General features: G+C 43.4%; 1 protein-coding gene across 21 annotated transcripts in view; it reads right to left on the bottom strand.

The window, feature by feature from the left end:
• Positions 1 to 12987, bottom strand: part of MYO18A (myosin XVIIIA) — a 314632-nt gene that overhangs the window by 163996 nt on the left and 137649 nt on the right. For all 21 annotated transcript variants that reach the window (XM_044283668.1, XM_044283669.1, XM_044283670.1 and 18 more), the window contains 5 exons: positions 12590 to 12800; positions 11989 to 12131; positions 10089 to 10189; positions 8615 to 8672; positions 3132 to 3276 (listed from right to left, as the gene is read on the bottom strand). In XM_044283668.1, coding sequence (XP_044139603.1) covers positions 3132 to 3276; positions 8615 to 8672; positions 10089 to 10189; positions 11989 to 12131; positions 12590 to 12800 — 658 coding nt within the window. The remainder of the gene's footprint in view (positions 1 to 3131; positions 3277 to 8614; positions 8673 to 10088; positions 10190 to 11988; positions 12132 to 12589; positions 12801 to 12987) is intronic.

Raw genomic sequence — 12987 nt, 5'->3', positions numbered from 1 at the left:
CAAAGGTTACTGAATCATGCAACCGTGTGTAGTGTGAAGAATGCATGCATTCAAGGTATTATTAAGAACATAAGCAGATGATGACTGACCAGCTAGACCCCATGCACAGAGTGGCACCACTTGGCACCAGAGAAACTAGTCCAGTAACGGCTGGTTCATCACAAAGGTGGCTAGCTGGCATAGATTCCTATGCCCTCTTTTCGGGAAAGTGACGAGGGCAGCAAAGAAAAAAGTTTTGCCCAAGTGGCGTTTAAAAGGTCATAAACATGCAGCTTGTGACTTTTTACCACCAAAAACTGGGGTGAGCGGAATGATAAATTCTCCCCAAATAGTTTATATAGGGCAATGCAGGGATGTTTTCTCACTCTAATGGGTGCATTCACACTGCAGGGCAGGATTGGCATATAAAGTATGTAAAACAGATCCACAGGACCCCATTCACCCAACAAAGGTCAAAAGAGTACCCGGAATCACTACTGCATGAGGAATTGTATACATTTTTAACATGGGAGTCTAGGATAAAAGTATGCCGCGGTATCAGATGTACACATCAAGAAATTATTCTCATGTATACCTCACATTTACACCGCAAACAAAATCTAACTGCACCCTTGTTAAAAATCATAAGAACAGACTTTTGGGGGTCATTTATCAACCTGGTGTAAAGTAGATCTGGCATAGGTGCCCAAAGCAACCAACCAGGTTCCACCTTTCATGTTTGACAGCTCCTTTGGAAAATGAAAGGTGGAATCTGATTGGTTGCTATGGGCAATTAAGCCAGTTCTACTTTATACCAGTTTGATAAATGACCCCATTTGTTTTTAACGAATGTTCAGTGACCAGACTGGTGTGTGGACTGCTACACTTGTGTTTTACGTCTACCCTATTAGGGTTAGGCGAGTTGTTTCTGCTCACACAAAGCTGGTTTCAGTCTGCCCTTGGTCTCAGACCAAAGAGCAACTACATTTAGGAATAGTTTTCACCACGAAGCACTACCAGCTTTATAAAACTTGGCTGATTGTACAGGACTTATAAAAGTGTGTACTCACACAGAAGTACAAAAACTGCAAAGTGCAGAAGCCAAAAGGACTCAATCCTTTGTATAATAATAAATAAATAAAAAACTCTATTCTGGGGAGCTCCAAGTTCTAGGAGTGAATACATGTAAGTTTGGTACAGGTGATGTGACCATTTCCAAGGCTCAGTGCCGGTCGGACTAGTCATGCTCCATGCTATATGGAGAGGTAGAATGTGATCCGCAGCTGGAGGATGAGAAGGAAATGCACACAAGAGATCAAACAGCAAGAGTCAAACCAAGTTACCCAGAGCATCAACATCTGAAACTGCATGGGAAGGTAAGGGTATAGACTGGTTACTGCAGATACAAGCCACATTTTACCATCTGCCTTATTAGGGTACACAGATAAGTGCCAACAAAGCGTGCGGAGAAGGGACTCACCACAAGACACTAAAATAACCTCAGTGCAAGGTGAATGGCATCTGTCAGCAGATTTGTGCCTATGACACTGGCTGACCTGTTATATGTGCGCTTGGCAGCTGAAGACATCTGTGTTGGTCCCGTGTTCATACGTGCCAGCACTGCTGCGCAAAATTATGTTTTAATAAATGTAAATGAGCCTCTAGGGAGCAGCGGGGGCGTTGTCATTACACCTAGAAGCGCTGCTGTCTCTGCAACTGCCATGCCCTCTCCACTTTGATTGACAGGAGCAGGTGTGATTGTGTTTTCACTGCATGGTCCTGTCAAAGTACAGAAGGCACAGCATTTGCACAGAAAGCTGAGCCTCTAGGTGTAATGGCAATGCCCCCGTTGTTCCTAGAAGCTCATTTGCACATCAGAATAAAAATTTTCTCATCAATGCGGGCACATATGAACATGGGACCAACACAGGCGCCTTCAGCTGCCAAGCACACATGTAACACGTCAGCCAGTTTCATAGGTACAAATCTGATAACAGATGCTATTTAACGTATGCTCTATAAATGTCTAGACCTTCATACAGTTAAATCTAGGGTATGGCCAATATAGGAAAAGCCTCTGAGAATTTATCAAAGCCCGCATGCCAGACTGCCTGCTCCAGCACACGTCAGGGTATTATATAAAGCTGCCCCACGGTCGAGGCCAAAACTTCCATGTTATATTGCCATTGTTAAAACTAAACTACAGTGCCAACTTCAAGCTCATGCACACGCCCATGTACTGGTCCATAATACTGCACCTATGAAAACTGATGGGCCCATACTTTATCTCTATATGCCTCCGGATGCATACAGAAGTATACCAAGATTTATTTTCATAGAATTACACTTAATACGAGCAAACAATGGCAACATGCTTTACTGCATGTTATACGAAGGGAAAATTCGGTGCTGCATGGGGGCACCCTGCAGCTCTGTAATACAGAACCATAGGGACTTCACGTGTTTTTCTGTGTGCACGAGACATTAGCCCAGGCATCCTTAAACTGTGGCACTCTAGCTGTTGTAAAACTACAACTCCCACAATGCCCTGCTGTAGACTGATACCTGTAGGCTGTTCGGGCATGCTGGGTGTTGTAGTTTTGCAACAGCTGGATAGCCGCAGTTTGAGGATGCCTGCGTTAGGCTATATGCACACACCCATATTGGTTTTGCAGTCTGCAAATCACAGATACGCAAAATACGAATACCGGCCATGTGCATTCAGAATGATCTGTCCTACACAAATCACTATTTCAGATACTACTAAACTAAGAAGCCTCAACATTTTAGTCCCAATGAAGACATATCTTCCAGTTGTTAAGGCTCCTTCCTCTATCCATCGTCATCATAATAACAGGTACTGCAAAAAACTCTTGGCTTTGTTCTGGTACAAGCAGCAGACCTCAGTGTGTCTTACATCAAGAGGTAGATATAGTAATACACGCCGGGCTGAGAAACAGATCATCATATCATTCATTCAACCTTGTGCGGCTATAGGTTATTAGCTAGTTTCCATACCCATCATGCGTGCTAATGTAAGTTTGTCTACAACGACTGGGATGAGTTTTCGTATCTGTTGTGTCTGTAGAGTTAAACTACAGGAGCAGATGTCACATCAGTATACTGCGGTCCTACAGGGACAATATTGATACCTTTGGTGGCTCCAGCAGATCCCAGGTGGTAAATCGCTCCAAGTATTAACCAAAAAGCCTTTTGCTCCTCAGTGGAGATGCCCAGGATTTTCATAGCTGCCTGCAGTTTGCTGAACAGCTGTGCTGACTTCTGCTTGTCTTCGCCCTGTACAAAACATTGAATATGGATCCTGGTGACTTCAGAAAGCAAGGACAGCAGGTACTTAAATAAGGACGATTCACTCTTCTTTATCACTTAATATTAAAAGCCAGCATTACAAGTCTCCTCTGTTTTTAGATGCAAGTATTTTGACTCTACGTACACAATGCAAGCAGACAGGCACACAATTACCATGCTCATGACTAGTAAATCTTATCTTGTCCTGACTAAATATTTCTACAATTTACTAAAAATGCCCCATGTTGGTGAGAAATCCAGCTCTTGAGGCATTTTACATACATGCTCATCTCAGTGTGTAGGTGTTCTGAATGGAGACAGGTGAGTAACCTGCTGATGGCTTAATACATCAAGAGAAAAATAATAAGGAATGTTGAAATCCAGCTGCCCAATCCTTCTGTCCCTTTTCATCAAGTCAGGAGACCCTCATACACATTCCATGGTCGGTTGGTCCCGCTGACATTATTGCCTTCAGCCAACATTATTCTAAAGGTGTACAGCCAGCTTAAAGGTTCACTATTCACAAAGTTTTCAAAAAACTTTTAATGTGTCATACAGACATATCAAAAGTTTTGATTGGTGTGAGTCTGAGCGCTGAAACCCCCCCCCCCCCCCCCCAACAATCCGTAACAAAAGTGTTCCCATATCACACTCCCTCTCAGCTCTGCTGGACGGAATTGAGACGGGCCCACAGACTTCTATGGAGATTGTCTTGAGGAGGAGTGCACATGCTTCTCTCACCTCGTTCAAGTGATTGGTGGGTGTCTCAGCACTCATCAAAAGTTATGATTGGTGGCGGTCTGAGTGCTGAGACCCCCACCGATCACTTGAACGAGGTGAGAGAAGCATGTGCACTCCTCCTCAAGACAATCTCCATAGAAGTCTGTGGGCCCGTCTCAATTTCGTCCAGCAGAGCTGAGAGGGAGTGTGATATGGGAACACTTTTGTTACGGATTGTTGGGGGGGGGGGGGGTTTCAGCGCTCAGACTCGCACCAATCATAACTTTTGATATGTCTCTACGACATATCAAAAGTTTTGGAAACGTTAGTGACCCTTTAAGGCTACTTTCACACTGGCGTTTTGGCTTTCCGTTTGTGAGATCCGTTCAGGGCTCTCACAAGCGGTCCAAAATGGATCAGTTTTGCCCCAATGCATTCTGAATAGAAAAGGATCCGCTCAGAATGCATCAGTTTGCCTTCGATCAGTCTCCATTCTGCTCTGGAGGCGGACACCAAAACGCTGCCTGCGTTTTACTGTCCATCCTGACGAAGTGGAGCCAAACAGATACGTCCTGGCACACAATGTAAGTCAATGGGGACGGATCCATTTTTCTATGACTTCTGGCAATCTGGCACAATAGAAAACGGGTCAGTCTCCCATTGACTTTCAATGGAGTTCATGACGGATCAGTCTTGGCTATGTTACAGATCATACAAACGGATCCGTTCATGACGGATGCATGCGGTTGTATTATTGTAACGGATCAGTTTTTGCAGATCCATGACGGATCCGCCCAAAATGCGAGTGTGAAAGTAGCCCAATGCTACTGTAATATCTCCAACATCTGCATTCTGAATTGGCCTATATTCTGTAGTAATCTGCAAATTTCACCAGGATTTTCATAATAATGGCCTATCCTCATCAATATGAGACTCGCAGCACCCCAGCGATCAGCTGTTTAAGGCAGGCAGCATGCTCAACCTGCGGCCCTCCAGCTTTTGCAAAACTACAACTCCCATAATTTCCTAACAGCCATCATTCTACAGAAGGGCATCGTGGGAGTTGTAGTTTTACAACAGCTGGAGGGCCGCAGGTTGGGCATCCATGGTTTAAGGAAATCGCAGTGCTCACTGGAGCTTCGATGTACGGCCCAGCCTCCTCGCAGCTTACCCAGCACAGCGCCATCCATTGCATAGCGGCCGCGCTTGGCATCACAGCTCAGCCCCATGCACTTAATCGGGACTGAGCTGCACCCAGGCCATGTGAGTGATGAACGTGATGTCACATAGTCTAGGAAGAAGCTTCACAAAGCATCACAGCTTCTTCAAACAGCTGATCAGCAGGGATGCCGTGAGTTAGACCCCACTGATCTCCGGAGGATGAGCAATCAATATGAAAATCCCAGAAAACCTTTTTAAGATGGATGGATGAATAAACAGATACATTCTTTTATACTATTTCATGATTGGTTTATCATTTATACAAGTTCCTAATATATAATTTAAAGAAAAGATTCTGAATGTTGCTCCAACCTTCTGACCAATATCAGACTTAGTCATTTAATTATTGAGGAAAATTATCCAATATCACATGTCTGAGTGGCAAAAGTATGTGAACCTTTCAGTATCTGGTGCGACTCCCTTGGGCACTAAACATGTCCAGTAATCGTTATTTAGTCCTGCACAATGGCTTGGAGGGTTTTCTCTCACGATCATGAACAGCTCGCTTCAGGTCCTTCCACAAAATTTCTATTGGATTAAAAGGTCAGAACTTTGACTTGGCCATTCCAAAATGTTAACAATTTTTGGTAGGATGACTTGTGTGCTTAGGGTCGTTGTCTGCGTGACCCATGTCCTCTTGAGATTCAGCTCACAGACAGATGTCCTAAAATGTCCTTTAGAATTTGCTGGTAGAATTTAGAATTCATTGTTCCTTCAATGATGGCAAGCCGTCCTGGTACAGATGCTGCAAAACAGGCCATGATACCACCACTGTGTTTCCCAGATGGGATGAGGTTTTTATGCTGGAATGCAGTGTTAGGACGCTTCTCATTTAAACTGAAAAGTTATATTTTGGTCTCCTCCGTCCACAAAACATTGTTCCAATAGATTGTCCAGGATTGATCTTTGGTAAACTGCAAATGGACAGCAATATTCTTTTTTGAGATTGATGAAGTGCAGAGCAAGACGGTACTTCTGGTATACTATGTTATTTTTAGAGACCAGTGTCTTTCTCCTTGCAATTCTGTAATGTGCTCCATTGTTGTTTAAGGTCCTCCTAAAGAAGGGCTCAGGAACATTAACATTACGTAACATCAGAAAGGCCTTCAGTTGCTTAGAGGTTATCTTGGGTTCATTTGTGATCGCAAACTAATAAAGATCACGTCAACAACTCCTGGGGGTAATAAGGTAACACTGGTCTTACATTTCCTCCATTTGTACACAGTCAGGCTGACTGTCGATTGGTGGAGTCCAAACTCTTCAGAGATGGCTTTGTCACCTTTTCCTGCTTGATGAGTATTAACAACTCTTCTGAGGTCCTCAGAAATCTTTGTTCATGCCATGATACAAGTCTGTAAACGTGTTGTAAAGATCAGACTTTAAGAGATTCCTATTCTTTAAATAAAACAGGTCACCTTCTCACACCTGGTTGTCCTCTCATTGACTGAAAACACCGGACTCTAATTTCACCTTCAAATCATCTGCCGATCATAAAGGTTCACATAATCTTGTCACTCACCGACACATGATTTGGATAATTTTCCTCACTAAATAAATGCCCAAGTCTAATATTTTTAAATCATTTGTTTGATTTAGTTATCTTTATCTACTTTAAAAATTAGATGTAGTTTTAGGTCAAATTTATGCAGAAAAAAAAAAAAAAAAAACTTTTAACACCACTGTAAATCATTTACGGTTGATGGTAATGACCATTGTATAATGCATCTATCCCTGCTTCATGGCTTCTTTTATAAAGGGAAACCATGACACAAGTGTGAATATAGGCCCACTCCCTCTGTATTAGTTAGTGCTAGGTTTGAAAGGAGTTTACCTGGTTGTTTTCATTTTTATCATCATGTTCTCGCTCATTTTATACTATACTGTGCAATGTTACAGAAGGTCAGGGCTCTACATAACTGTGTCCTAGCATATTCTCAAGGTGAAAAATGCCTTTAATATGTTTAAAAGCCATAAAAAAGTACCTTTTCCATTATAGTCAACTTAACTGTAGAAGAGACTGAATGAGCCGTGTACAAAGAGGTTGCTGAACCAGGTTGGTGTCAGATTGCCAGCATTTATGGTGAATCACCAATGCTAGATTCATGTCTGAATGCCATTCATCATGCACAAAGCAGGCCTGTCACCTCTCCTGACAAGTCTTAGTAACTATGTGCATTCTTCATGTAATAATTCTCAAGCATATTTTCATATAACTGCATGTCCTGCCATTCATCTGTTATTCCTACTACAAGATGATTGAATGAATTGCCAGTACTATGCAATTAAGGTCCATACTCTGGACCTACCGGTCAGGATTTGAGAATATCCCACAGAATGAACACCTGTTGTAAGTCCAGGGGCGTAACTATAGGGGAAGCAGCTGCTTTGGGGCCCTGACCCCGAAGGGGCCCATCCAGGAGGAAGAGGACTAAAAGATTTTGTCAGGGCCCCCTCAACAGTATTACACAATGAAATGATATACAGTGACAGTATAGACAGTATAGAAAACGGATGGAACAGCTGCCGGACCTGGTCTGAGAGAGCGATCTTTACTAGCCACAGGAATGGGGGCGGCATGAAAGGAAGGGGTTGTGAAAAAATTACTGGGGGGAGGGGGGCCCCATTCAAAAATATGCTGTGGGGCCCAGTAATTTCCAGTTACGCCACTGTGTAAGTCCTGATGGATGGACACTAATTATATCACCTGCTCAATACTAAGGAAATCCTGAAAACATGACCGGTAGGTGGGTCCCAAGGACCGGTGTTGAGAAACCCTGTTCTAGAAGTTTATGGATTAACAGAGGAATGCTCTAACAATAGATGCTCCAGAATGGTTATTACAAGGGGGTGCAAGTATTTACTAAAACAGACATGTCAGGAGAGGTGACTTGAACTCTACAGTCAAATAAGTTTTCAAACGCTTTAGGGCTCATGCATACGACCACGGCATATTTTGCGGTCTGCAAATTGCGGACCCGTAAAACACGGATGCCACAAGTGTGTGTGCTGCAATTTGTGGAACGGAACAGGCCTCCTATAATAGAAATGCCTATTCTTGTCCAGAAAACTGACAAGAATAGGACACATTCTATTTATTTTGCGGCCCCACGGAACAGAGCAACGGATGCGGACAGGACACAGGTGCAGTCCGCATTTTCAAACTGCAGATATGGAGCCCAAATCACTATTATTATTTTTTCCATTGAAATACATCGTCAGGACTGCCGTGCACATGTACAGGAGTCCTGTCCATTATGTTATAACAGCACAGCAGTCCTGACTGTGTATTTCATGCAGGTAGTAGGAAAACTATACTATAGTTAATGGTCCTAAATTGGGGTGACAGATTCCCTTTAATATGCCAAATATGCAGAGAACTGCTTACCTTTGACGTAATGCCAAACACATTGTTTTCTGCCAAGTGGTTGAGATGAAGCTCTGTCCTACAGAGGTAAAAACAAGTTTTATTACAATGATTTACTAATAGTAATGCTAAATGATGCAGTAAAGTTTATACTGAAACGGGATGTCCCATTGCACTGTCCATCAGTGACTTACTATTACAGAGAGCTGATCACAGGGGGTCCACAAACCTGACCTCAATGATCAACTGTTGGCTGCTTACTATTTATAGGTCTTGTAGTAACATTGCAGGGGAAAGATAGTTATATGTAGTACCCACAATGGGCATATGTCTAAGGCTACTTTCACACTAGCGTTCGGCTGTCCGCTCGTGAGCTCCGTTTGAAGGGGCTCACAAGCGGACCCGAACGCTTCCGTCCAGCCCTGATGCAGTCTGAATGGATGCGGATCCGCTCAGACTGCATCAGTCTGGCTCCGCTCGCCTCCGCACGGACAGGCGGACAGCTGAACGCTGCTTGCAGCGTTCGGGTGTCCGCCTGGCCGTGCGGAGGCGTGCGGATCCGTCCAGACTTACAATGTAAGTCAATGGGGACGGATCCGTTTGAAGATGCCACAATATGGCTCAATCTTCAAGCGGATCCGTCCCCCATTGACTTCACATTGAAAGTCTGGACGGATCCGTCCGAGGCTATTTTCACACTTAGCTTTTATATGCCAATATAATGCAGACGGATCCGTTCTGAACGGAGCCTCCGTCTGCATTATTATGATCGGATCCGTTCAGAACGGATCCGATCGAACGCTAGTGTGAAAGTAGCCTAATATGCATCAGGTTTCCTGTCTAACAGAGTGGGTGTATCAAGCAGACAACCACTCTCTATTACTTGCATATGCCCCAATACCCCATAAGGCGGTATTCACTTTACCTCATTGCTTCTGTCCACCGCAACTGATCCACTTCCAAGCCAAACTAAATGGATACTGATAGAACTCATTGACTTCAATAGGGTCTATTGGATTCCCAGTATAGCACTGCGGACTACGCTACTCTCATCCAAAATACTGGAATGTTTGGAGAAATTACAACGGATCACCAGAATACGGCTACATGCACTATCATTGCTAACATGCAAAAAAAAACACTATCTTTTATCAAATGAAAGCTTGCCATGAGTAATGCAAGCCTAACATAAATAATCTACAAACTAGTCTTCTATGATCAATAGGCATAAATTGCCCAGGAACCAAAGCCGCGATAAGATCCTAGGCACAGAAAACTCAGTGACTTACAGCCTAGTTCCCGAATTTAATCAAACAGTTTTAGTTAGATAGGATGAATGTGGATAATAAAATACCCAACAGAAAAACATAAATCTCTATGTTCAGGATTTTGAGTGGATTATGGAGACTAAACTGCATTCAAGTAGTTGCTTCTGTTAAAGAACATTTGGGATATGGAGTCAAGTTCAACAGCAAAATTCAGCTTCTTGAGTTACCGGAGTGTGCTGTCTGCACCGGCCAAGAGGTAGTAAAAGACATTAAATGTTGCTTCATTTTCTGGACGTCTAGCCACTCTGAGTTTCTCCAAAAGCATAGTCTGAAATAGAAAAAAAAAAATGTAATAAGGATCAAGACATGTTGTGTTTACAACAAAGCTCCCTATCTACCAACACCACTGCCTACGGGAGTGCACTCGGCTGGTACCATTGCTCATGGGATGGCACTCGGCTGGTACCATTGCTCATGGGAGAGCACTCGGCTGGTACCATTGCTCATGGGAGGGCACTAGGCTGGTACCACTGCTCATGGGAGGGCACTCGGCTGGTACCACTGCTCATGGGAGGGCACTCGGCTGGTACCACTGCTCATGGGAGGGCACTCGGCTGGTACCACTGCTCATGGGAGGGCACTCGGCTGGTACCACTGCTCATGGGAGGGCACTCGGCTGGTACCACTGCTCATGGGAGGGCACTCGGCTGGTACCATTGCTCATGGGAGAGCACTCGGCTGGTACCATTGCTCATGGGAGAGCACTCGGCTGGTACCATTGCTCATGGGAGGGCACTAGGCTGGTACCATTGCTCATGGGAGGGCACTAGGCTGGTACCACTGCTCATGGGAGGGCACTCGGCTGGTACCATTGCTCATGGGAGGGCACTCGGCTGGTACCATTGCTCATGGGAGGGCACTCGGCTGGTACCATTGCTCATGGGAGAGCACTTGGCTGGTACCATTGCTCATGGGAGGGCACTCTATCAAAGCTTGTGATGTGATGGACTGTATGAGTTGGGGTCTGATAAAGGTTTGTACTTGCCTGTTATGGCCTAAACTACTAACTTGTTACATGACTTACACATGTGGAATTTTCCTTCTAGAAATTAGAAATGACCCAATGCTCGTGAAAAGATGCTTAAAGGGGTTGTCCCACAAAAAATATTCTATAGTTTTCAAATGAGAACCTGGATCTGAATACGTTTATAATTGCATGCACTTAAAAATATAGTATAGCCACCAAGTTATTCAATAAAATTCAGCTGTATAGCACCCCTGGTGTTTGTTTTTTCTCTTATTTTTTTGTCCTGCTCACTGAGATGGCCGCACATGATCAGTTTTATCCTTCAACTGCCTCCTGAGCTGTGATAGGCAGAGCATGGACATGCCCCCTTAGTTGCAGCAGAAAAGACACTCCCCTTGAGCTGTCAGCTTGATATAAATCTAGTAGAGCAATGAATGGGGAGATCTCTGGATCCATGTGAGGTATAGGGATGGTTTTAGCTTTGTCACATTTTTTAGACTGGTTATGGTATAAGGCTACTTTCACACTAGCGTTTTAGGTTTCTGATATTGAGTTCCGTCATAGGAGCGCAATACCGGGAAAAAAAACCTGCTTCCGTTTTGTCCCCATTCATTGTCCAAAATGCATTCTGTTCTGTTTAGTTGCGTTCCCATACTGGAGAGCAAACCGCAACATGTTGTAGTTTGCTTTCTGTCCTGGGATGCAGAACAAGATGTATCCGGCATGATCACCAATGCAAGTCAATGGGGATGAATCTGTTTTCTCTGCCACAATAGAAAACGGATCCTTCCTCTATTGACTTTCAATGGAGTTTATGACAAATCAGTCTTGGCAATGTTAAAAATAATAGCACCGGATTAGTTCATAACGGATGCAGGTGGTTGTACTATCAGTAACGGAAGCGTTTTTGCTGAACCCTGCCGGATCCAGTAAAAACGCTAGTGTGAAAGTAGCCTAACTCCTTTAATATCCAGTGGCCCCCCTGTCTGCTGAAGGCTAAATAGCACATCACACAGGTTTCCAAACCCAAGCACATCTCTCATGAAAAGTCTTGATGACCTAAAGCTCATTGAAATCATTTTAAAAGTCCACACACCCACCTGTATAGTTGCTGAAGCCACCTGCCCAGCCTGGTCAAAGTCCAATGAAATGATTTGCGAGAACCGTGTGGAATTTCCATTCAGACTTGAGCCACTATTGCCAAAGGCTTCCAGGATGGTATTTACAGCTTGCCATTTTTCAGCTGCAAAAAAAATTAAAATAAATAAAAAAATAAATAAAAATAAAGACATTATTCTTAATCATCCATTTTGTTAACTAGGAAAATTTTTATCAAAATTTCTGCATTTAAATAAAATGGATTCACACAAATATAAAGCAGTTCCCATCTTATGCATTTATATCATATTCATTAGGGATGAGCGAATAGACTTCGGATGAAACATCCGAAGCCAATTCGCTCATCCCTAATATTCATATTAAGCATTTGCAGCATATCCTCAGAATTTCTTAGGATGGGGTTAGCCCTTTAAATTCACAATCGCACACACTTATACAACAGTGTCACCTAGAGGCCTACACTAGCATTGCAATATTAAAAAACCTAGAGACTTTCCAAGAACTATAAATGTGCACAATATTCCAACACAAAATAATTATACATAGCGTATTCCTACACTTCCTTCATATGAGCCACTATACCTGAAAAGATCTTTCCCGTGCTACCAGACACTGTGGCCAGGTACTGGATAACATGCTGGCAGCTTGTAGTTTTGCCGGAACCACTGCTACCCAATAAGACGATTGACTGATCCTGCCGAGTCATGAGCATATTCCAGTATGCAGCCTGGGCCACGCCATATATGTGAGGGGATGTGTCTTCTCTGCGACATCCTTTGAACATGTGCATCACCTGTGAGGAGACAAGACAAATTTATAGGACATCATCATATCCAACCAAGACAGAGCATGTTGGGCAATGCTCCATACAAAAGAAAAAAAAAAAAAAAAAAAAAAAAAAAAAGTGTGCAAAGTAGTTCTCCTCCAGAAAGATGGAAAGATTTTGGAGATGGGTAGCATTTCCTGCCCTACAAGATCAC

The sequence above is a fragment of the Bufo gargarizans genome, chromosome 3, assembly GCF_014858855.1.
Source record: "Bufo gargarizans isolate SCDJY-AF-19 chromosome 3, ASM1485885v1, whole genome shotgun sequence".
NCBI lineage: Eukaryota > Metazoa > Chordata > Amphibia > Anura > Bufonidae > Bufo > Bufo gargarizans.
The sequence above is the reverse complement of the archived record's forward strand: the minus strand, read 5'-3'. Positions and strand labels throughout refer to the sequence as shown.